The 21,986-nt window shown below is 42.3% G+C and overlaps 3 protein-coding genes and 1 non-coding gene across 4 annotated transcripts; 2 read left to right on the top strand and 2 right to left on the bottom strand.

Annotated features, from left to right (window-relative positions):
- Window positions 1-1,154: 1,154 nt before the first annotated feature.
- klhl11 (kelch-like family member 11) lies at window positions 1,155-6,562 on the top strand. The gene is made up of 2 exons (XM_004567468.3): window positions 1,155-1,823; window positions 3,901-6,562. Exons 1-2 carry the CDS (start codon window positions 1,264-1,266, stop codon window positions 5,483-5,485), a joined length of 2,145 nt encoding a protein of 714 aa, XP_004567525.3. The 5' UTR covers window positions 1,155-1,263; the 3' UTR covers window positions 5,486-6,562.
- Window positions 2,978-3,060, bottom strand: trnal-cag (transfer RNA leucine (anticodon CAG)). The gene has a single exon. It is a non-coding gene; the product is annotated as a tRNA-Leu (tRNA).
- A 1,249-nt stretch (window positions 6,563-7,811) lies between the features above and the next one.
- Window positions 7,812-16,320, top strand: LOC101468929 (7-methylguanosine phosphate-specific 5'-nucleotidase). Its single transcript, XM_004567473.4, has 10 exons — window positions 7,812-8,018; window positions 9,398-9,472; window positions 9,708-9,806; window positions 10,375-10,444; window positions 10,561-10,607; window positions 10,714-10,799; window positions 10,949-11,038; window positions 11,425-11,587; window positions 14,141-14,341; window positions 14,427-16,320. Exons 1-10 carry the CDS (start codon window positions 8,016-8,018, stop codon window positions 14,544-14,546), a joined length of 954 nt encoding a protein of 317 aa, XP_004567530.2. The 5' UTR covers window positions 7,812-8,015; the 3' UTR covers window positions 14,547-16,320.
- fkbp10b (FKBP prolyl isomerase 10b) lies at window positions 16,136-21,732 on the bottom strand. The gene is made up of 10 exons (XM_004567472.6): window positions 21,536-21,732; window positions 21,137-21,282; window positions 19,755-19,944; window positions 19,374-19,519; window positions 18,825-19,014; window positions 18,542-18,687; window positions 18,054-18,243; window positions 17,804-17,946; window positions 17,538-17,701; window positions 16,136-16,606 (listed from the first exon to the last, which is right to left on the bottom strand). Exons 1-10 carry the CDS (start codon window positions 21,730-21,732, stop codon window positions 16,412-16,414), a joined length of 1,707 nt encoding a protein of 568 aa, XP_004567529.1. The 3' UTR covers window positions 16,136-16,411.
- Window positions 21,733-21,986: the final 254 nt, after the last annotated feature.

Genomic DNA, 21,986 nt, shown 5'->3' with positions numbered 1-21,986 from the left:
TATATATATATATATATAAATAAATAAATAAATTCACAGTTGATTAATGATTTGTGTTCCTCTCACTTTTGTCATGGTCAATGCAAAGGTGTGTTTTTGCTGTTACCCTTGGATTCTTTTTCACTTCTGTCACTGCTGCATGTTATGATCTCTCCGAGGGAAAGTGATGGAAATAATCCTGAATTTCCATCCTTTTTTAAATAATTTGTTTCTAAGACCCAGGAATAATTTGCACCAGTTAGTTTTTCCTTGAGGCGATAACACCTTCTCAGTAAGCAGACTGTGTGGGCTTTTATTTTTAAGGGAGGGGCACATACAGAATTCACTTTGTTTAATTAGATATGTTTGTCTGACTTGGGTCAACTAAATGAAAAAAAGACACAATTTTACTTTTGGGTGCACAGACACTTGTTTTTTCTGCAGTGACTGTAGGTTTGTTTGTTTGTTTTTTCATTTGGACTCTTTAGATTTCATTTCAGTTTAGCGTCAGTTAGTTTCCAGAGTGTATTTTCGTATTTTAGATTAGTTTTCGTTGTTTGAAAATGTTTAGTTTTATTTGCTTCAGTGTTAGTTTTAGACCTTTTAATTATTAGTGTATGGAGAGCATATGTCAGAGGCAAGATTTTGCAAAATCTCAAACACTTCCATCAGGCAGGTTGTGCTACAATTTAGAAACAGATACTTAAACTGAGGAAATTTCCTCTGTATTTTTATTTGACTTTATTTATTCCAGGTTCACTGAAACGATTCAGTTATCCCCAACCCCAAAGACTAGTTTTAGTTAACCAAAATGTTTTTCCACCATCTCGTTAACTATAAAAACCTGGTTTTGTTGTTACTCAAGCTGAAACACAGTTTTATTATTTTATCATCCATGTATAGCCTAACTCAGGCATGAATTCTTATTACCAGTTTAAAGCGTTATACAGTTATGACCCTGATGTTACCTCATCACAAGATGCCAAAGTGCACATCACCGGCAGACGGATAACGGGCAACACGCATGCGCGCAACAGCCTTAAACAAAGGTAAACTTATCTTGAAAAAATAAAAATAAATAAAGACCCTTCAATACGTTATAACGCCACATCAATTAAATACGTCACACATTGCACGGTTTGCGTCAGAGATGTGGATGTGTTAGCTTGAATCTGAGGACCTCTCCCTGACAGCCAGCTAAAAATCACCGCACCTTTGGAATATTCCTGAAGACGGAAGTGAGCGCTCCTGTTTTCTCACCAAGCCTCTGAACGCAGCGCATGCATGTCAGTCTCCGAATGCTTGTTTACATGTGTTGGGTACACCTGTGAGTTATTCCCGAAGATAGTTCGGAGCTGTCATTTGCCTCTGAGTATCACCCCGTGCGGTATGGCAGCAGCAGCGGAGGATACGGAGGAGCGTGGCCGCAGCAACAGCACCAGCGGCGGGGCGGTGCAAGGAGCGCTAACAGGTGACGGCGAACCTGAGGAGGCCGAGGAGTTCACCTGTTCGGCCTACTGCTCGGAGCTCTCCCGGCGGCAGAACGAGCAGAGGAAAGCCGGGCTGTTCTGCGACGTGACTCTGGTGTTCAGCTCGGGAGCCGTGCCCGGGGTCCAGACGGTATCCGCGCACCGCTCGGTTTTATCCGCGGCGTCGCAGTACTTCATGCTGCTGCTGTCCGGACAGTTTTCAGAGTCCCGATCCGGGCGAGTGGAGCTAAAGGAGTGGAGCTCGGGCACGAGACCCGACACAGACACTGTGGAAAGTGTCGTACAGTTCATGTACACGGGAGAAGTCAGGGTGACCACTGCCAATGTGCATGAAGTGTTGGAACTTGCAGACAGGTGATTTATTCATTTATTTTTAAATTATTCCGCAGGTGAATCAGATTGTGGATTTCACTTTGCTTATATGCGGAAGTATGTAAGTCACACCAGGTGGCGTGACTTTGTATGCTGTCATTACAAGAATTAGTTAGCAGGGTCATATTAAAAACTGACGTCCAGTGAGGGGGCAAACAACGACCCAGTTCTCATCAACAGAGGAGTATCTAATAGGCTCCACAAACTGCGACCCTGAATTAGAAAAGCGGAAGAAAATAGATTAATGGATGGATGGATTGATTGATTTGAAATTTTCCCTAAAAAATAAAACAAAAAACAAAACAAGGATCAAACTGATATATTTAAATTTGTTTTGTACAACCAATAAGCGGATATATACAGCAGTTTGTTATAATAGAGGGTCAAGAAAATTAGTAACAATCATTCTCGTGAAGCTGGATGTGAGTTTTGGCATTTTGCTCAGTAATAGATGACAAATTAAATTCTGTTTCATTAAGAGGAAAAGCAAGAAACCAGCTTATCTCTTTATAGTAGATGTGGTCCACACAAGCATCTCTTGCACTGTTTTTTGGCCTTCGGGTGTGGTGGACATATTATTACTGTTATTATCAGGGTTAAGTGTTTAGAAGTTGCATGGTTGACAACTCCTATGTCGATGGACTTGTAAGGGTGTGGCAGCTTGCGTGGTTACATCTTTGCTATTATTATTTACTCTTCATTAGAGCTATTATATCCACAAAAAATGTAAATGTAACAATTTTTAACCTTCAGATTACAAAAATCATCATTGTAAAAGAACTATTGGCTTAATTTTGTTATCTGCTTCAGTTTCAAGGTCCTGATGTGGTTTATGGTGGCTCCTTGGCGCTGTGTTATAGCTTACCAGACAGCTGAATAGAACAGTGTATCGTGGTATTGATTTTATCCTGGGAGTCTGTCTCAGCGAGGCTGTTTGAACAGGTTGTCATATTGCTATCTAACAAAAAAATAATTTAAGATACATTCACAGAACTCCACAGGCATGAAGCTTGAGTTTAAAGTTGCAGGTGTGGTTTGATCCAATAGTGCTGAGTAATTAGACCACACCTTTCTATTCAAAGTGCTTCCATCACAAGTCAGGACTTAAACTATTATCTTTGATTGTTACACTTGCTTGTCAGGAGTGGGATTTGAACCCACGCCTCCAGAGGAGACTGCGACCTGAACGTAGCGCCTTAGACCACTCAGCCATCCTGACACTTAAGAGTTATTCTCGTTCAACCCGCAGATTTTATTGCCTGTGCAAATTTTTATACTGTCATAAAATGCTTTACATAGAGAGTCAGTATTTTTTAATTAATTCAATGAAATTCATCCATCCATTCGCTACCGCTTATCCTTTTTAGGGTCGCGGGGGGTGCTGGAGCCAATCCCAGCTGTCATAGGGCGAGAGGCGGGGTACACCATGGACAGGTCGCCAGTCTGTCGCAGGGCTAACACACAAGGACAGACAACCATTCATACTCACAGTCACACCTAGTGGCAATTTGGATTATCCAATTAACCTATCCCCACAAACTGCATGTCTTTGGACATGCAGCACGGTGGCACGGTGGTTAGCACTGTTGCCGCACAGCAAGAAGGTCCTGAGTTCAATTCCACCATCAGGCCGGGGTCTTTCTGTGTGGAGTTTGCATGTTCTCCCCGTGTCTGCGTGGGTTCCCTCCGGGTACTCCGGCTTCCTCCCACCGTCAATGAAATTCAATTCACTTTTATTTATACACCAAATCATAACAACAATCGCCTCGAGGCACTTTGTATTGTAAAGTAAAGAGCCTAAAATAATACAGAGAAAACCACAACAATCAAAGGATCCTCTTTAAGTAAGCACTTGGTGACAGTGGGAAAGAAAAATTCCCTTTTATAGCAGGAAGAACGGGAACGGGCAGCTATCTGCCACGACCGGTTGGGAGGTGGTGGGAGGAAGACGGGATAAAAGACACATTGTGGAAGAGAGCCAGAGATTAATAATAAGTTAATGTGGCAAGGAAATATAACATTTTTCGTATGCTGTAACTTTGATATCTCACTCTGTCAGGTTTCTGCTGGGGCAGCTGAAGACCTTCTGCGGAGAGTTCCTGATGAGGAAGTTGAGCATGTCCAACTGCGTAGCCGTGCACAGCCTTGCACACATGTACACGCTGAACCAGCTCGCTCAGAGAGCCGCCGAGACGATCAGGAGAAACTTTCACAAAGTCATTCACAACGAGGAATTCTTCACACTGCCCTTTCACTTGGTGCGGGACTGGCTGTGTGATGCAGAAATCACCGTGGAGTCTGAGCAGGAGTTGTTTGAGGCAATCGTGAAATGGGTCCACCACAACCCAGAGGAGCGAGAGAAGCATTTTGAGGACCTGTTCAAACTTTTAAGGCTGCCACAGATCGCTCCTACTTACCTGACGCGTGTCGTGAGGAAGGAGCCCTTAGTGGCAAACAGCGCGGCTTGTCTGGAGCTGGTGTCCAGTGCGCTCGAGGTCCACGCTGTTCGTTATGAGAGCCCCAAGAAGGCTGATTCAGATCTCGGTGACTCCTACGAGGCGACGATCCAGCCTCGATATGGTCAGAACATGGATGTGATCATGGTAGTGGGTGGTGTTTCGGAAGGAGGAGATTATTTGAGCGAATGTGTGGGCTACTTTGTTGCTGAGGATCGCTGGGTCAGTTTGCCACACATCCACAACCACCTCGATGGACATGCTATTGCTGTCACCGAGAATCACCTTTATGTGGCGGGCTCAATGGAGCCCAGCTTCGCCAAGATGGTGGAGCGCTACAATCCTAACCTTAACTGCTGGGAGTCGGTCAGCAGCCTGACCACACGCAAGCATTCGTTTGGCCTCACGTGCATCAAAGACACACTCTACATCATCGGCGGCCATGGCAACTTCAGTCCAGGTTTCAAGGATGTCTCCATTTATGAACCTGAGCAGGACATGTGGCTCAATCTGGAGCCAGCGCCAAAGATCCTGCGAGATGTAAAAACAGTGAGCGTGGAGGATCGCTATGTGTACGTAATGGCCAGGACCCCCGTAGATATAGACAGCGATGATGGGCTGAGCACGGTGACCACCTGCTACGATACAGAAAGCCGCAAGTGGCAGGAAGTGGACTCGTTACCGCTTATTGATACCTATTGTAGTTTTCAAATGGCTGTTGCATCCAGCAACTTCTATCACACAGCTTCCTGTTGCCCCAAGAACTACACGGTAACACATGAGGCCGCCCAGCAGAAAATAAGCAGAAACATCTCAGAGGACATCCTCGACAGCCTCCCGTCAGAGGTCCTCAGCCTGGAGGGCGCAGCCATTTGCTACCTGGGTGAAGACATCTTCATCATTGGCGGGTGGAGGAACAGCAACCACGTAGAAAAGCAGTACCGCAAGGAGGCCTACCGCTACTGCGCCAAGAGGAAGCGCTGGATGCTGCTGCCGCCCTTGCCCCAGCCACGCTGCCGTGCGGCGGCCTGCCACGTTCGCATCCCGTACCAGTACCTCTATGGCTCCCAGCGTTACCCCGTCCCCCACAACCTGGCTCGCCAGCGAGACCGCATGCAACAGATGCAGCAGCTCCATCGGCGCACCCTCAGCCTGCGGAAGCAAATGCAGTCTCAGGTTGAATGTTAAGAATCAGATATTCTGCTTTAAGTCATTAGCACTTCATCTGCTGATAAATGCCTTGCTGTCATCTCAAGACTTTGTTTCAGTTATTTTATTTTATTTTACCTTAATTGAGGTGAAATGTTTGCGCCATTTTTTCTTGAAGCGGGTTTGCAGTGAAGGAAGCAATGAGTCTAATCATTTTTGGCCTCATGCCTTACTTTCTATCGTGCCAGCAAATAAGACTGCTGTTGGTTTTGTTTGCGAAACAAATCACAGCTCAGCTTTTTAAACCGCGGCCTTTGTTAGCATCTTAGATAAAGGATGTCAATGTTTCCTGTGTGTGCAAAACAAAAACAACAAAACTGTCATGAGAAAACTTTGTGTCAGGAAGCATACTTGGCAAAGTAAACGATGTCTATTTATTGTGATGTATGTTAGAAGGAAATCATGAATTACAAAAACTAATTCAATAGCTAACTTAGAAAAGAAGTATCAGCTGCTTTAACTGTTTGCTTTCCTTTCCGTTGTTGTCATTGAGGGGTTTTTTTGCACAGTATGCATTGGAATAGTGATGATCGTATACTCTGTGCCTAAACAGACAATCACAATTTCGTAGCAAGGACTGAATGTTGACAAAAAGCACACGCTGTGCGACAGCTTGACTTTGGATGTGTGTATGTGATTTATTTTAAGCTGGTCAAAAAAACAAAACTCTATTTCATATATACGATTTCTGGAAAGATGGACTAAATACCACAATGATAATCCAAGTATCGGATTTTGTGTTTAAATACAACGCTTTCCCATTTCACATCGCAAGGACAACCGCTAACAGATCCAGCCACTGACAGCAGTAACTTTGTGAAAATGTTTGGTTTGTGGGTTTTAATGGATTTGTTTGGTGTTTGCTCTGCATTTACGCTTCTGGCAGAATCTGTTTAGTGTTTTTGTCTCGGTGAATGAAAGCACATATGAACATTGCACTGTGGAAAGATTTTTAAATGTGCTTAATACACTAAACCAGCAAGACGATGTGTTATTTTTGTGAATGGTTATCATTTCCCCACTGTGCCAATAAAAATAAGACCTGTTCCTTAGTGACACCATTGATTTATTGTTCTTACTGCATTAAAGGACCTTGAATGTTAGCTTTACTTCTGAAGAGCGTTCCTTTGAGTTTAGTGACCCCCTCAAACATACCATGCTGGGTGTAGTGAATAAAGAGAAACTCATTCAGTATTTTTGAAGCTGTGTTTAGATTTTTGTACCAGTTTGGTCAATTTTAGATCAAATGTAATAATAATGGATTGCATTTATATAGCGCTTTTCGAGAACCTCAAAGTGCTGCACAATTCCATTATTCATTCACTCTCACAGTCACACACTGGTGGAGGCAAGCTACAGTTGTAGCCACAGCTGCCCTGGGGCAGACTGACAGAAGCGAGGCTGCTATATCGCACCACCGGCCCCTCTGGCCATCACCAGTAGGCGGTGGGTGAAGTGTCTTGCCCAAGGACACAACGACCGAGACTGTCCAAGCTGGGGCTCAAACCGGCAACCTTCCGATTACAAGACAAACTGCCAACTCTTGAGCCACGATCGCCCTGTGTGACATGTGACACATTTAGCTGTCGTGTACTCTTGTGTAAAATGTCTAAAAACAGCACACTTTTATTCTGAAGATCTCCAAATGTTCTAAATATGGAAGAGTGCTCAAATACTTGTCATGTACTTTCAAGTCTTTTTTTCTTATAAGTGAACTATATTTACACTTCAGGAACTCTTAATATCCAGTCCCTGCGATCAAAGTACTTTGATTGTAGAATTTTGCACCTTTTTAAAATGTAAAGCAAAAGTCTTGAGGCACCCCTCATTTCTTTATATTTTGCTTCTCAGGTCCTTCAGAAGAAATTTTCTCTGGCCGCTGGCTGATTTTTTTAATTTATATTTATTTTTTTACTCTTCTTCCGTCCAGCTCTCGAACCTGACCATTTCCAGAGGAATGGTATTTATGATCTATGAATCTGTGATCTATGAAAAACGTTCCTAAGTCAGTGGATGAAAAATTATGTGTCTGCACATAGCAGATAACTTGGCAAACAACAGATGTCTGCTTAAAGAAATTACAGAAAAGCTTGACTAAGACAGCAGATGGTTCAATAAATAAATCGCTAATATGTTTCCCATTTTCCTAGCAAAATATAAAGATTTTTTCTTCTATCGTCACAGTATCTCTACCATTAATAACTTGGCCTCGATATTCGTCTAGTGAAATTCTAGTACTGTGACAGCTCCCTCAGTATATCCTCACCATCAAGTAGGAACAAATGCATGTCGGAACCATGGTTAGTGTGGCGTAGACGCGGGGGAGCTCTATGTCTGTGACAAGCAGAAATGTAAACAATTGAAAGCAGCAGCGGAGTATAAACTGCATATAATTTGATTTTGAAATATTTTCACATAGATATTCAGACGTTTTTAACACAATGTGCTCTTAACGGTCCCTCTGAATAGTCGATAAAACGTCGCTGACGCCTGAGCTCTCCGTGAGAAGATGGTAAGTTGTAACTGTCAGCGGTTACGTAATCGCGTCGGTAGTCGCTGAATCGGCTGTTAAAGTTTAACCGGTTGTGTTATGATAACCTGTTTTTGCTGGCAGCATAAAAGAAGTCTATTCATTCAGATGCAGCTCATATTTGTACGGCATTGTCAGCAGGCTGGTTATGAGCTGTAACCACAGTCTGAAGTGCAGTTTGGAAACCAATATTTAGGCCCAATTTATGCTTTTATTTTGAAAGAAAATAGGTACATAAGGTGTATGAGCTGCTTGAAAGGAAAACAGGAGTTTTATCGACTACTAAAACTGAGGGCTGCTCGGTTAAATCAGCTTGCAGCCACTGTTCGCTTGTTATGAATAAGCCCGAATGACAACTTTCCAATACAATGTTTAGTAAATAGCGCTATGATGGTGGGAAGCATGACTAAGAACAAAGGGGTGTTTCCACCTCACATTTCCTCCTCCATCATCTCGGTTTTGTCTAAAGGTAGTATGGTCCAAAGTTTAAACTGCTGTGAAATTTTCGCTTCACATATCAAACACTTTGCCTTGGACTGACTTTCAGCATATTTGTTTGTTTGTTTGTTTAAATCTGAGGGCATGCTTAATTCACATCAAGTATAAAATATCGAAAGGGGTACCATGTGGTCAAAACAACTTAACCTTGCAAGGCTACTCCCATGGAACAAATGACCTGTTTCATTACTCTTAATTGTCTGAGATATATACACCGTCCACTGTGCTCAACTTGGGGTGATACCATGCATGGATGGTCAGGACCTTCTGGGTCATGATTTCACTGGCTTCTACTCTCCTCCTTTGGCCAGCTTATTATCCTAGCAGCATACCTGATGACCCTCTGCAGGTACTTAGTGGTTGCAGCTTTCGTCTGTGGGATCCCCAGATACTTGTAACTCTTCGTTATCATACTACTACACCTCTCCGAACAACACTTTGTATATCCTGGTGGAGTGAAGCGATCCTATTGGCTTGAAGTTGTTGTATCTTATATACTATCTATGAAGTTGGGCCTAAAAAAAAACTTTTGAAAATTGTAGAGTTTTCTCTCATCAGTGGGTGATGATATCTGTCATCCTGGCTCCCCCTTGCCATAGCATGTGTGTTTTACCTCTTCAATATCTTTCATATTTATCTCTCTCACTCATGTCTGTGGTGTCTTACTGGATGCAGACATCCCCAGGCAGGAATCAAACTTGCAACTCCCACTCCAAAGACGTATAGTCTTACCACTACGCTGGGTACACTATAAACTGATTGACTTCTCCAGAAATTAAACACTTTATCTTATCCAAAACCATAAACAAAGTAACTCACTAGGTGTTTTAGGTAAAAGTAACCTCTTATGGCTCTGCTTGCAGATATATCACGTTCCCTGGATCTATACGCCAGTGCGGACCGTTCTGGCAATTTGGCACCAGCTGACGAAAACTGAGGTGAGGAAGCTCCTCTGAAAATTACCATGTGATGGCTGAAATTATACGGAGCAAAATAAATAGTTTTCTTTCTTTTGTTTGTTTTTTATCATAAATAACCTCCTGTGTGTGGGTGTTGGCTTTTCACTGAACTAAAGAGTAATGCCTCAGTGTAGAAATGGGTCCGCATTGCAAAATAAAAGAAGCTTAATTTATAGTGAGTGTAAATTGTAAGTCCAGAATCTTTTCTGTTCAGATCCCGGAGCTGGCCAAGTGCTCGGTGCTGATGAGGGAACGCAGCAGAGTGGAGGAAACGATCCACTGCATGCAGCGAGCAGGTGCAGGAAACCTGCAGGTAAGTGCGCTGAGTGCAGGTTATACACACAAACACTCGTTTGTAAATGCTCATTTGAAGAGTTTTGATTTCTTATGTGAAGATTGCAAACTCACTACAAGAGTCTTACAGGATCGAAAAGCCTTCACTGCTAAAATCATAGACTTTTGCACTATGCTGTAGGTGTTCTTGACTTAGTGAGATGTTATGAAGTTTTTCTTAAAAAGTGAACTTACCAGATTGTAGACCTCTAAAGTTTTTGCGATTCCACTCATAGGTTTATTTTGGTTCAACACTTGGAATCAACTCGAGATCCTTTAATAATAAGGGAACAGGTCTCACCTGACCATGAAGCTGCTTACCTGCCAATTGTCCAATTACTGAAAATGGGGAATTATGTCTAAGAATGGCTGTAAATCCTAAACACTTAATGTAATACCTAAAAGCTGAAGGTCTGCACTTCAATCACATCTTAATTGTTTGATTTTAAAATCCTGTATGATGGTGTACAGAGGTAGAATTACAGTGATTCCCTAAAAGCACATGGAGCTACTGTAACTGTGCATTTATGTGTCTGCTGTTTTCACAGGTAATCTCAGACTTTGACATGACACTGACCAGATTCGCTCACAACAGCAAGAGAGTTCCCACCACTCACAGTGAGCACAAAGACACTGAAAGTGTTCCCATGATGTATTCCAGTATGTATATACAAATTACTGGATGGATATTGCAAGTTTTACCTGTGTGGTTTTTGTTTGTGTCTTCTTTTTAGACATCTTGGATAACAGGCTGCTGATTAATGAAGACTGCACTAAAAAGGTAAGAGCTTTACAAACACATGGGTTAATGTGTTAACTTTAACTATGTTTGTTGCCATGTGGATTGGATATAATATTAATGAGTGTTCTGTTGTTGTTCTGTGTAGATGAGGGAGCTGTTAAACACTTATTATCCCATAGAGATCGATGCTAGCCGGAGTGCTGAGGAGAAACTTCCTCTCATGGTTGAGTGGTAAGAAATAAATGTGTCAGATATTAACTCATTTGATTCCAGTGCCTCCTCAGAGCATACTGAATAATATACAGTGAATTGTAATTTATATACACACTGATGTATGTTGTTAAATGGTTGATATCTTGTATTTATTCTGCTCTCTAAAGGTGGACAAAAGTCCACGAGCTGCTGATTCAGCAGAAGATCAGAAAAGACATGCTGGCCTGGGCTGTGAAGGAATCCAGTGCCATGCTCAGGTACGCACAGCTCAAATTACACAGAACTGATTTATACAGAGAAGAATGTGTTTACAGTTACAGCTCTGTTTACAGTTATGAAGCTTTTTGTCATTTAAAATATTCTTCGAGGCAGGTGATGTCTATACAAATCAATTTATTACACTGTCACAACAAAGCTAATACAGTACAGCTGCTCTGCAATGAAAACATTCATTTAGAGGCGAAAATACTTATTAAAAATGAGGTGGGAACCAGTAACATCAGCTGTGTTTGGGTTTCAGATGCTTTCAAAAGCAATGTTTAACACTGTAAAGATTATATGAAACATTTCTATTTAACCTCTGTGGTGTTTCTTCATGTTTCATGGTCTAATTTAGTCATGTTTGGTGTGTTTCTGTCTTAAGGGAAGGGTACAAAGTATTTTTTGACCATCTGGCTGAGCACCAGGTCCCTCTGCTGATCCTCTCCGCCGGGGTCGGTGATGTCTTGGAGGAGGTGATTCGACAGAACCACGTCTTCCATCCAAATGTCCACATCATCTCCAACTACATGGACTTTGACCACACTGTGAGTTTAACCACACTCAGCCTCACACACGTGTCATGTGATGGACATGACTGTATACATTTGTAATTTTACGTCATATAATTACTAATATATTACATACATATTAGTGCACAAGTCCATGTTTTTTTGTTTTGTTTTTAAACACAAAACATGATTCGCGGCTAACTGAGAAGAACAAACTTGTCTTTATATTTAACAAAAGCTTTTCACGCACATTGTTTTCCTTTTAACTTCTCTAATAAACATTAATCATCATGCATTAATAGGCATGCAGGAAATATAAGATTTATTATTAATATTTTCTTAAATCTATGCTCTTATAATTGCTTATTTTTGCACGTTAGCTGACTTCTGTCACATCTTGTAAAGTCTCATCATCAGTTTGTCAGTCGTCTGTGAAACACCTTGAACTGCATGTAGTTTGATTGACTGGTTCAGTACAATGGATGTAAAAGCTTGGATCACAAGCTTAAAAAAAAAGAATCATTTTGCCAGGTTTAAAAGCTTTAAGCTTCTAGCCAAACCAGTCAGTTTAGACGAACCAGCATCGCACGAGGAATTACTGGCAAGTAAGTTTGCAGTTGGATACGTTTGAGAGGTGTGACAATACACACCTGGTTAGTTGAACCACCTGCCACGTAGTTTTTTGAAAGGAATTTTCAGTTTTTGTTTTGTTTTTTGTACAAATTTTCCTTACAAAGAAAGAAACTGTTACAGCTTTTTAGAAAGGATCCTTTCTGTGTTTCTTACTTTTTACTGAAAAACGTGTCATATTTCTCAACTGTTACGTGTAGTCAGTACATTCATGTTCAAGTTTCGCTCTGCTTTTTGCTAAATGCTTGCTGAAGTTGGATCCAGCCAGTGCTGTGCAATTAAGCAAACTACAGTTGTACAATAATTTACTATAATTCAAATTCAAATTCAAATTTTATTTGTCACACACACACAACCATACACAGTATGACATGGGGGTGAAATGCTTGTAGCTGTACAATGCCCGACCATTAAATGACAGAAGAAAAGTTTTACAATATTTACAATTTACTACAAAAATTTACAAATTAACTTAGGAATTTACAGTAAAGAATGTGCCAATAGCAGAAGAGATTATAAAGATAAGGATTATAAATTATAGGAATTATAGGATTATAGGAAATGTGTGGTGGTGCGTGTGGTGACGTGTGTGAGAGTCCAGTCTTATAGTGACGTGTGTGGGAGAGTCCAGTCCTACACCTGGTTCAGGGCCCGAATAGCCTGGGGGAAGAAGCTCCTCCTCATTCTCTCTGTTTTGGCCTTAAGGGAGCGGAAGCGCTTCCCAGACCTCAACAGTGAGAAGAGTCCATTGTTGGGATGGGAGAGGTCCATCATAATCTTCCTAGCTTTGGACTTGCACCGCTTGGTGTAGATGGACAGCAGGTCAGGGAGCTCTGATTGAATGATGCGTTCTGCCGAGCGCACCACCCTTTGCAGATCTCGTCTGTCCTGCTTGGTGCTGTTCCCAAACCAGGTGCAGATGTTTGCCGTCAGGACGCTCTCAATGGTGCAGGAGTAGAAGTTCTTGAGCACCTTCAGTGGCAGATGGAAGTCTCTAAGTCTTCTGAGGAAGAAGAGACGCTGACGGGCTTTCTTAACCAGGGTGTTGATGTGACAGGACCATGACAGGTCCTGAGTGATGTGGACACCCAGGTATCGGAAACTGTCCACTCTCTCCACTGGCGTGCCACTGATGATGAGGGGTTTGTAATTCCTCGCCTGCTTTGTAGTGAAGTCCACGATCAGCTCCTTAGTCTTGCTGATGTTTAGGAGGAGGTTATTCTCCTGGCACCAGGTCTCCAGGTTCCTAATCTCCTCCAGGTAGGCCGTCTCGATGTTGTCGGAGATCAGGCCCACAACAGCAGTGTCGTCAGCAAACTTGACAATGGAGGTGGTGTCGGATGTGGCTACACAGTCATAAGTGTACAGTGAGTACAGCAGGGGGCTTAAAACACAGCCCTGAGGCACTCCAGTGCTGAGTGAGATGGAGGGGGAGACTTGTTTTCCTACCCTCACTGATTGGGGTCTGTCTGTGAGGAAGTTGAGGATCCACTGACACAGTGATGAGCTGAGTCCTAGATCCGTCAACTTGGTAAAAAGCTTAGAGGGAATTATTGTGTTGAATGCTGAACTGTAGTCCACGAACAGCATCCTAACATAATTCCCTCTGCCAGTGTCCAGGTGACTCAGGGGTGTGTGGAGCAGGTGAGATATGGCATCGTCTGTGGAACGATTAGTCCGGTAAGCAAACTGAAGTGAGTCGATGGTGGGAGGAAGTGAAGAAGAAGAAGTGTCTTGAATTCTCTTGTTTTGCATTTTTAGCACATTTCATACCTTTATAAAAGTCCAAATTCACACTTGCAAGGTGGTCGTCTATCTTGCTGGTCAAGTTATTCATTTCCCAGCCTTCCTCTGTAACTGTTGTCATGAGCTGTCATGCATCTTTGTTGTATTGGTCTTTTGAATAGATGTGTGATAGCTTACTTACCTTATTGTAACGCAGCATTTCTTGCTATTAAGGGGGTGCTGCAAGCCTTTAAAGGTCAACTGATTCACACCTTTAACAAGCGAGAAGGCGCTCTGTCACATGCAGCCGGCCTCAGAGAGCTGCGGGGTCGACCCAACGTGCTGCTGCTAGGAGACTCACTGGGAGATCTGACCATGGCCGACGGGGTCTCTGAGCCCCAGAACGTCCTCACCGTTGGCTTCCTCAACGACCAGGTCAGACCGGTGTAGTGCTGTCCTGGGATTTGTTACTTCGACACGGATCAGTTTTAAAAGCTCACTTGTCTGTTTGGTGTTTCAGGTGGAGGAGAGGAAGGAGTCTTACATCAACTCTTTCGACATCGTCCTGGTGAAGGACGAGACGATGGACGTTCCAAACGCCATCCTCAGGTACATTACCTCGTCGAGAGACAACAAGTAAGACGCACAAAAGGATCCGGACTGAAAAATGCACGGATTACCTCATTTACTGCATTCACCCTGTCGCATGCTGGACAATCTCACAGCCTCACTGACCTCATGACTGAATATTTGAACATCAAATCACTCTCTGGACCCGTGTTCACTGTAACGCGGTGCAGATGTTTAAAAACATACCGTTCTGGTTTCACAGGCACGGGCTGGGCTCCGATTCAAACTGTTTTCTAGTGTTGCATCTAACTGGCCACGTGTTACCTCAGCTTAACTCACCGAGCTGCCAGAACATTAAAACCACAGACAGGTGAAGTTGATAACACAGGACTCCGCATTCTCAGAGCAGGACTATGCACTCCACTAAACACTCCACTCAAGAACCAAGCCTACAAACACCCAAGATCCCAATCCACTGAGGTGCTAACTCCATAACCCACAGGATCCAAACGATCCGCTTTATCAGCACATCCTGTTTTTATTTGCAGGCTGCCCTGCGGGTAAAAACAACAACAAAAAGAAAAATCAGTCTGAACCATTAGCCTGCCAGCCCATTTTACAAGTGTTCTTTAAATGACTAACTTTGTAACCATTTGTGCTAGAGACAAAATTCAGACTGTGCCAGAAAGACGAGAAGACAGATTACACTGGGATATTTGGTCTGAACACAGACAGCACTTCACATTACCGCAATTCCTCAGTCATGTTGGGATACAGAAAATTGGGATATAGAAAATTCAAATGATTCCTGAAAGATAAGAATTTTTTTTTTTTAAATTTTACATCTAAAGTTACAAAATAAGTCCAGGCAGCCTGTTTTTCAATCCTAATAATTACCCTGTGATTTATTTGTTTTTTTAGGAAGAAGCTGTGTTTTTATGTGTACTGCGTGTTACCTTTGTGTACGCTGTGAGTACTTGAAGTTCAAGTCTAAACATACTGTGCACATGAGTTTCTTCATAGCATGCCGCTATGACAGTGCAGCGAACAGCCTTTTACCTCTGTGTTTTAAACGTTTTGGGTCTGTGACAGTGGACACAGACACATTAATCCTGCTATGCTATGGCAGTACTTCACAGCGGGTTGTTGCTGTATGTTAAATGCAGTAAGCTTGTTGAGCTTTCTCAAACATATCGTGCTCAAAGATAAGAAGATGTACATGGACTAGCAAGCGTTTATATTTAAATGTACTGTATATTCTTTTTCTTAAATCCAAAGACAAAAAGGATTTCCTCTTGATTTTCTATGCTTATTAACTATCATAAAGCAATAATAAGACCCTGTAAGTCTAATAATAACAACAAATGCAGTTTTATGTTGTGAATCAGTCCTGCTGTAGCATTTCTTTCTATTAGGTGTCTAATAACTCCTTTATTAATATATATTTTTAAATTGTTAACAATAGTTTGCAAGAAATTGAAACTAAATCGGTGCATTTTAGTCTTAACACGTATGCTGGTGCTTTTCAAACAACGTTTTTACTGTTTTCTTGTCTGTTTCAAAGATTCCCATTAAGGTTACATCTATTATCTGGTGCAGAAAGCAGAGATGCGAGATCACAGTGAGGAAAGAAACAACAGATTGTAAGAAAAAAGGAAATGGTTTTTCTACAAACATTTTAATGAATGTGGTGTTCAGGGACAAATAAAGGTGCTTATTTGTTTACAGCAATCAAACAGACATTTGTAACACACACAAAAAATGATAGTGAAAAAGATCTTCTGCGCTTTGTCATTTCAAAACTTGAAACCACTAAACCATGACTCCGTGTGGGGGAAAAAGTCTCTTGTTGCCTGTTTGTTGGTTGTTGCGTTTTTTTTTTTGTACTGTGTTGGAGGTTTATCCCTGAGAGAGAACCAAACACTTTTGTCCTCATCACAACTCCTCGTGCCTTGCCTGTTCCCGCTCTTTGTCCTCATCCACTTTAAGTTTTAGCTCGTTGGCTGTGATCACGCCGTCTTTATTTCGGTCCTGGTTTTGGAACATGTCGGTGACGACCTGCTCCATGGTCAGCCCGGGCTTTATGCGACCTTTGCCCTCTGCCACCTGCAGCTTGATGAACTCCGCAAACTAAAGTTACAGAGATCGAGAACCATCAGTCACAAATTAGTCAGTGATCACCGTTCACTCGCCTGTTCTAACGCCAAAGAAAAACCCTTGTTTCACTATGTGAAAACAATATCGAACATGAATAATAATTATTTAAAATTACAATTTAAAAAAAAAAATCAGCGTTGTTCTTAGTCTCACCTCCAGATGGCAGTAAAGTAAGTTGGGTACGTTTCCGTGAGTCGTCGTTTATCGTTAAGAAAAATCACGATTTCACAAGAAAAAAAAAAATCTTACAAAGTACAAGAATCAGTATTTTGATACATAAAACATTAACAGTAACTAATTGTATAGTGTGGGAAACAAATGCAGGCTTATACAGCCTAGTAAGTGCAGGCTAAACTGGCTTGCTTGCATCTTGCCATATACAGAGGTGTGCCAGTCCGTGCAGTCGGGGGCGGAAAAAAGTTATTAGGTTTAGGAAATTGCTTTTTCACTAGGATCAGGTAGATGTGGACATTTTCCCCCTTAAGAAATAAGTTCAACTTTTAAAAACGGCATTTTCTATTTACTTGCAGCGTCTTTGTCTAATGCTAAAATTTGTTTGATAGATCTCAAATATGTTAGTGTGAGAACTATGCAAAAGACTAAGAAATCAATAAGAGGGTCGAATACTTTTTCACAACACTGTAGTTTGCGTAAAGAAAATTCAGTAAATACTTCATAAATCATATCGTGTTCAGTGAGCCTGCAGACTAAAAAAAACAGAACAGAGTTGACAAGCATGAATTAAACTAATGTTAAATAATAATGTGATTATAAAGGAGGAACTCAGACATGATGTCAGTAGACATATTTTAAAAAATCCAACGGTTACTTGGACTACTGATGTTGCTTTTCCTCACTGCCTTTTTTTAAATCCTACTATGTGAAATGACAGTTGTCTACGTACCTCCTCCTGTGGCACCTCTGCATTCTTGTTTATGTCCAAGGCTTCAAACAGGTCTGTAGGAGTGTCCTCCAGCCACACAAACAGGTAACCAGGCGGCACGCCCTTCTCAAAGCTCAGCAGCTCTATGTCAAAGACCAACACGGCGCTGCTCGGCACACCAGCAGCTGGCAGAAAGTTAAAAACACAACTGTCAACATCTGTAAGATGGCAACTTTTACTGGTGCTATGGCCATAAACAAGCATCAGTCATACAGCAGAAATCTCACCTCCCCTTTCCCCATGGCCAAGGTGAGGTGGCACCGTTATCACCCTCCTCTCTCCCACACACATGCCCTGCAGGCCCTGATCCAGCCCGTCGATCACTTTGTCTGAGCCCAGGACGACGTCCTGAAGGCTGCCATAGTTGTGTCTGAGTACAAGGCCAGTTAGGAGACAAAACAAAAAGATGACTTATGCTGATCTAAAATTTGAATCGCTGTTAAAAGAGATGAGGATGTGCGTATTTGTGTGACCCACGAGGAAAAGAGCAGCGTCCCGTCCATGAGGGAGCAGTTGTAGTGGTAGCGGACGAGGTCGTTCACTTCTGTGGTCTCGTTACACACTTCGGGTCTGTGGATGACCTGGACAGCCACAGTGTCGTTGGGGTTGTGGAAGTCGATGACGTGGATGTCAAAGACGAGCACAGCAGAAGGAGGGATCACATCACCTGGTGAGACCATAGAGAGGTTTCATTTAACGAAAAACGCACATCAACTATGACCGTCCATGAGCCAATGATGTGATTTGTTATTGGTGTCTAGTTTTTGTGTCGTACTATAATCTATACATAAGCCAGGATAGGATTTATTAGGTATTATGTAGTAGCTTAACACTGCCATTTTACATTTTTATTATGCACTGCATTGACACCCTTAAGGCATAATAAGATTTCTGTCAGTTTGAGTTGGTTTTATTTTCTGGAGGAGAGAACTTCCCTGACGCTTGGAAACTTTACACTGACTCACCTGCTCCGTTCTCTCCATAAGCCAGATGTGGAGGAATAGTGATCTTCCTCTTCTCCCCAATGCAGAGTCCCAGCAGGCCCTGATCCATCCCCATTATTACGTACCCCATCCCAATGTAGGTGTTGTAAGTGCTGTTCCTCTGGTAGCTGGGGACAATAAAAAGGCCAAAAATGAAAGTTTATGTTTAAACCTTAAGCTGTATTGGCAGTGATGCGACAGCAGTATTATTTCACATATAAAATGAAAATTAAGCTTCAGCCAAATCAGCAGAGCATGAGCTGACCTGGTATCAAAGGTGACTCCATTCAGGAAGGTGCCGTTATAGTGGTACCGAATGTAATCTCCGACCACGGACCTGCGAGTGCATGACTCCGGCACCACCTGGTTCTCAACAGTGATGTTATCCTTCGGGTTGTGGATGTCCACCAGCAGGACGTCGAACACCAGAGTCGCCTGAGGGGGAATCTCGTTACCTGGCAGACAGAAAAGTGGAGAATTTTGGATGTCACATCTACTAGTTGCAACATGCAAGTGGTTGGATATAAAGAAGAGTTTCATTTTTATTCATCTTTGATTTATTCAAAACTGCAAAGAATAAAAAGGTTTGTGATACACCACAAAAAACGTTTAACTTCTGGTTTCACAGAGTATTTTGCAGCATCCTTAAGCATCAAAATCACGTTGCCTACCTCGGCTTTAATGTTACCGTCTCAATTATTTGACTTATTCTGTTTGTAAAAATGATTTCCCTTCACAAATACATTGATCAGCCACAATCGGTCCCTTCTTGAATCAACATTTCAATCTCTTTATGAAATTCGGAGTTCCTCACCTGATCCCTTTTCTCCGTAGGCTTTGAACGGCGGGATGACGATTTTTCTGATCTCTCCCACACACATGCCCAGCAGGCCCTCATCCATGCCCTTGATCATCCAACCCTCACCTACTAGGGAGTTGTGTGTCTGTTTCCTGGTGTAGCTGCGTGGGGCTCATACAAGCGCAAAGTCAAACACACAACTTCACACAGACAACATACCTGGATGACACAGCACAGACAAATTAGAGCTGTGATTTGGATTAAAGATTTGATGACTTAGACTTAGGGATAAAATTGCCTAAAAATATTGGTCCCATTCAACTCATGCTGGTTTGAAGAAAGAGTCAATAAACATCTTATCTTCTTCAGAAAACGGTCACCAAAGTCAGAATTCACCTGGAGTCAAAGACTGTGCCGACGAGCAGAGTGCCGTTGAAATGGTAACGCACAAAGTCAGTACGCATCACGGAGCGCTTGCAGTCTTTCGGAGTGGTGATGGTTGTGGTTACAACCAGGTCGGCCGTGTTCCACAGATCGAGCAGGTGGATGTCAAACACGAGGGTGGCGTCTGGAGGAACAACGTCACCTGAAAATAAGGTTGGATGACAGTTAGGTGGAAGCTGCCGACAGATATGGGTGGAAGCAAAACAAACAAATAACTTATGGTCACTAAGGCTTTCACACTGTGCTCCAAAATCCACACAAGCATTGATTTTACATGCATTTCCGTAAGTGATACATTACAGTTGAAATGGGATGTTGGTAATTTAGTTTCCGGTACGTTAACGACTACAAATACAGAAGAATAACTCTTGTTTAGATACATTTTGAGTGCCATTAAGTTTGCATTTCAACACTTAATGATGATATTATTATTATCAAGTGTTGTATGACCCCCAAGCTGTTATTTTTGACTTTTCTAAATGTCATTTTGCTGCTACAGCAAGCCTTTGCATTTTTTATTTTATTTTATTATTTTTTAGGGCCTTTTGCAGCCGAACCACCACAGAACAGTGAAGCCACCTTAACTCTTTACCCCTTGAAAGCCTACTAGGAATAACCCTCTCCTGGCCCTAGTTCAAAATGTTAGTGAGAGTGGTCTCTGCCTATGCAACCACCCTTAAAAAAACAAAACAAATAAACACAGAAACTATATAATGGTACAATGGGTTGCCAAATAGTGTCTTTAAGGGGGGAAAGTTAGTAAGCCTGCTAAAGAAGCAACAGGCCTGTCTACAGAAACCAGAAAGCATTTCTATGCTGGACAACTGTCAGTTTGTGAAAACGTGATTACACAAGTTTGTTTGTAGATTTGAATCACATACGCATGACATCTGAAATGCAAACAGCCCACCTAGGGTAGCCAGGAAAACTATAGGCTATTTATGCACACTCTAAAACAGAAGAGCCACAAAGTAGCTGCTACGGAGCCAAGTTGAAATCCTGGATATGAGCTGTTGGTTAGAGTGGAAACTCTCTTGTGTGCTATAAAAACATTTTAAAAAGATCTAACTAAACAAGCCCAAATCATTATCATCTATGCAGTACATTGTTTTCTCTAGATTCACAGCTGCAAACTCTTTAATCATCCCACAGCCATATTGCAGTCCAAATTATTGTATGTGTCTACCCCCGTCTGCTGTGGGTTGCATTGAGTTGAGTTGAGTTGGGGCATTTTTGCGCTGTACAAGTCTACAATGGGTATCAATAATCTATTGATAAAAACGTCCTTTGCAAATTAGTGCCTAATAATGTTCACACATGACCTCTGCACTCACCTGCCCCGGTGTTTCCATAGGCCAGCTGTGGCGGGACGGTGATTTTCCTGCGCTCATTCACACACATGCCCTGCAGACCTTTGTCCATCCCCGCAATGAGCCGACCCTCCCCGATCAGGCCGACTTTAGCTGCTCCTTTCTGATGGCTGTGAAGGAAACAAAGGAACGTCACAAGTGGGTCAAGAGAGGGCTGCCTCTGCGGAATGTGCATGTAGAGCCTCATTAACGGAATCTGCAAACTTGCTTGAACTTGTAAATCATTATCTCGGTATTTTTGACATTTCTAAATGTCATTTTGCTGCTACAGCCAGCCTTTGCATTTTGGGGATTTTTTTTAGGGCCTCTGCAGCCGACAATGAAGTAAAAACGTAAATTATAGCGTAATGTGGACCGACTCACCTCGAATCAAAAGTTTTTCCATCGATAAATGTTGCGTTATAGTGATAGCGGACGTAATCTCCGCTTTTCACTTCTCTGGCGCAGTCTTTGGGGATGAAGTATCTGTCCACGACTACATCTCCAAGCACAGGACTGGGGTTACACTCCACGAAAGAGCCGGAGATGAGAAGGAAAAGGGCAATGCAAAAGGAAAACATTGTTTGCAGAATAACTTAAAATTATTATTCAAAAAATTAAAAACATAAATCAGTTTAAGCCCTGCGTTGGAGTGCGCTCTTCACAGCGCAGAGGGGCCGGGCTGCAGATGTGGAGCTGGGCAGCGGTGTCTGAATGCTGTAAACGTGGACAACCTCCAGCTCGCTGTACAAACTTTTTTTCTTACCATGGTGGAAGGAATGTGGGAGCTGGGAGAGGCAAGCCCCTCCGTCAAACTTACCACAATAAGAAAAGA

This window comes from Maylandia zebra, linkage group LG8, assembly GCF_041146795.1.
Source record: "Maylandia zebra isolate NMK-2024a linkage group LG8, Mzebra_GT3a, whole genome shotgun sequence".
NCBI lineage: Eukaryota > Metazoa > Chordata > Actinopteri > Cichliformes > Cichlidae > Maylandia > Maylandia zebra.
The sequence above is the reverse complement of the archived record's forward strand: the minus strand, read 5'-3'. Positions and strand labels throughout refer to the sequence as shown.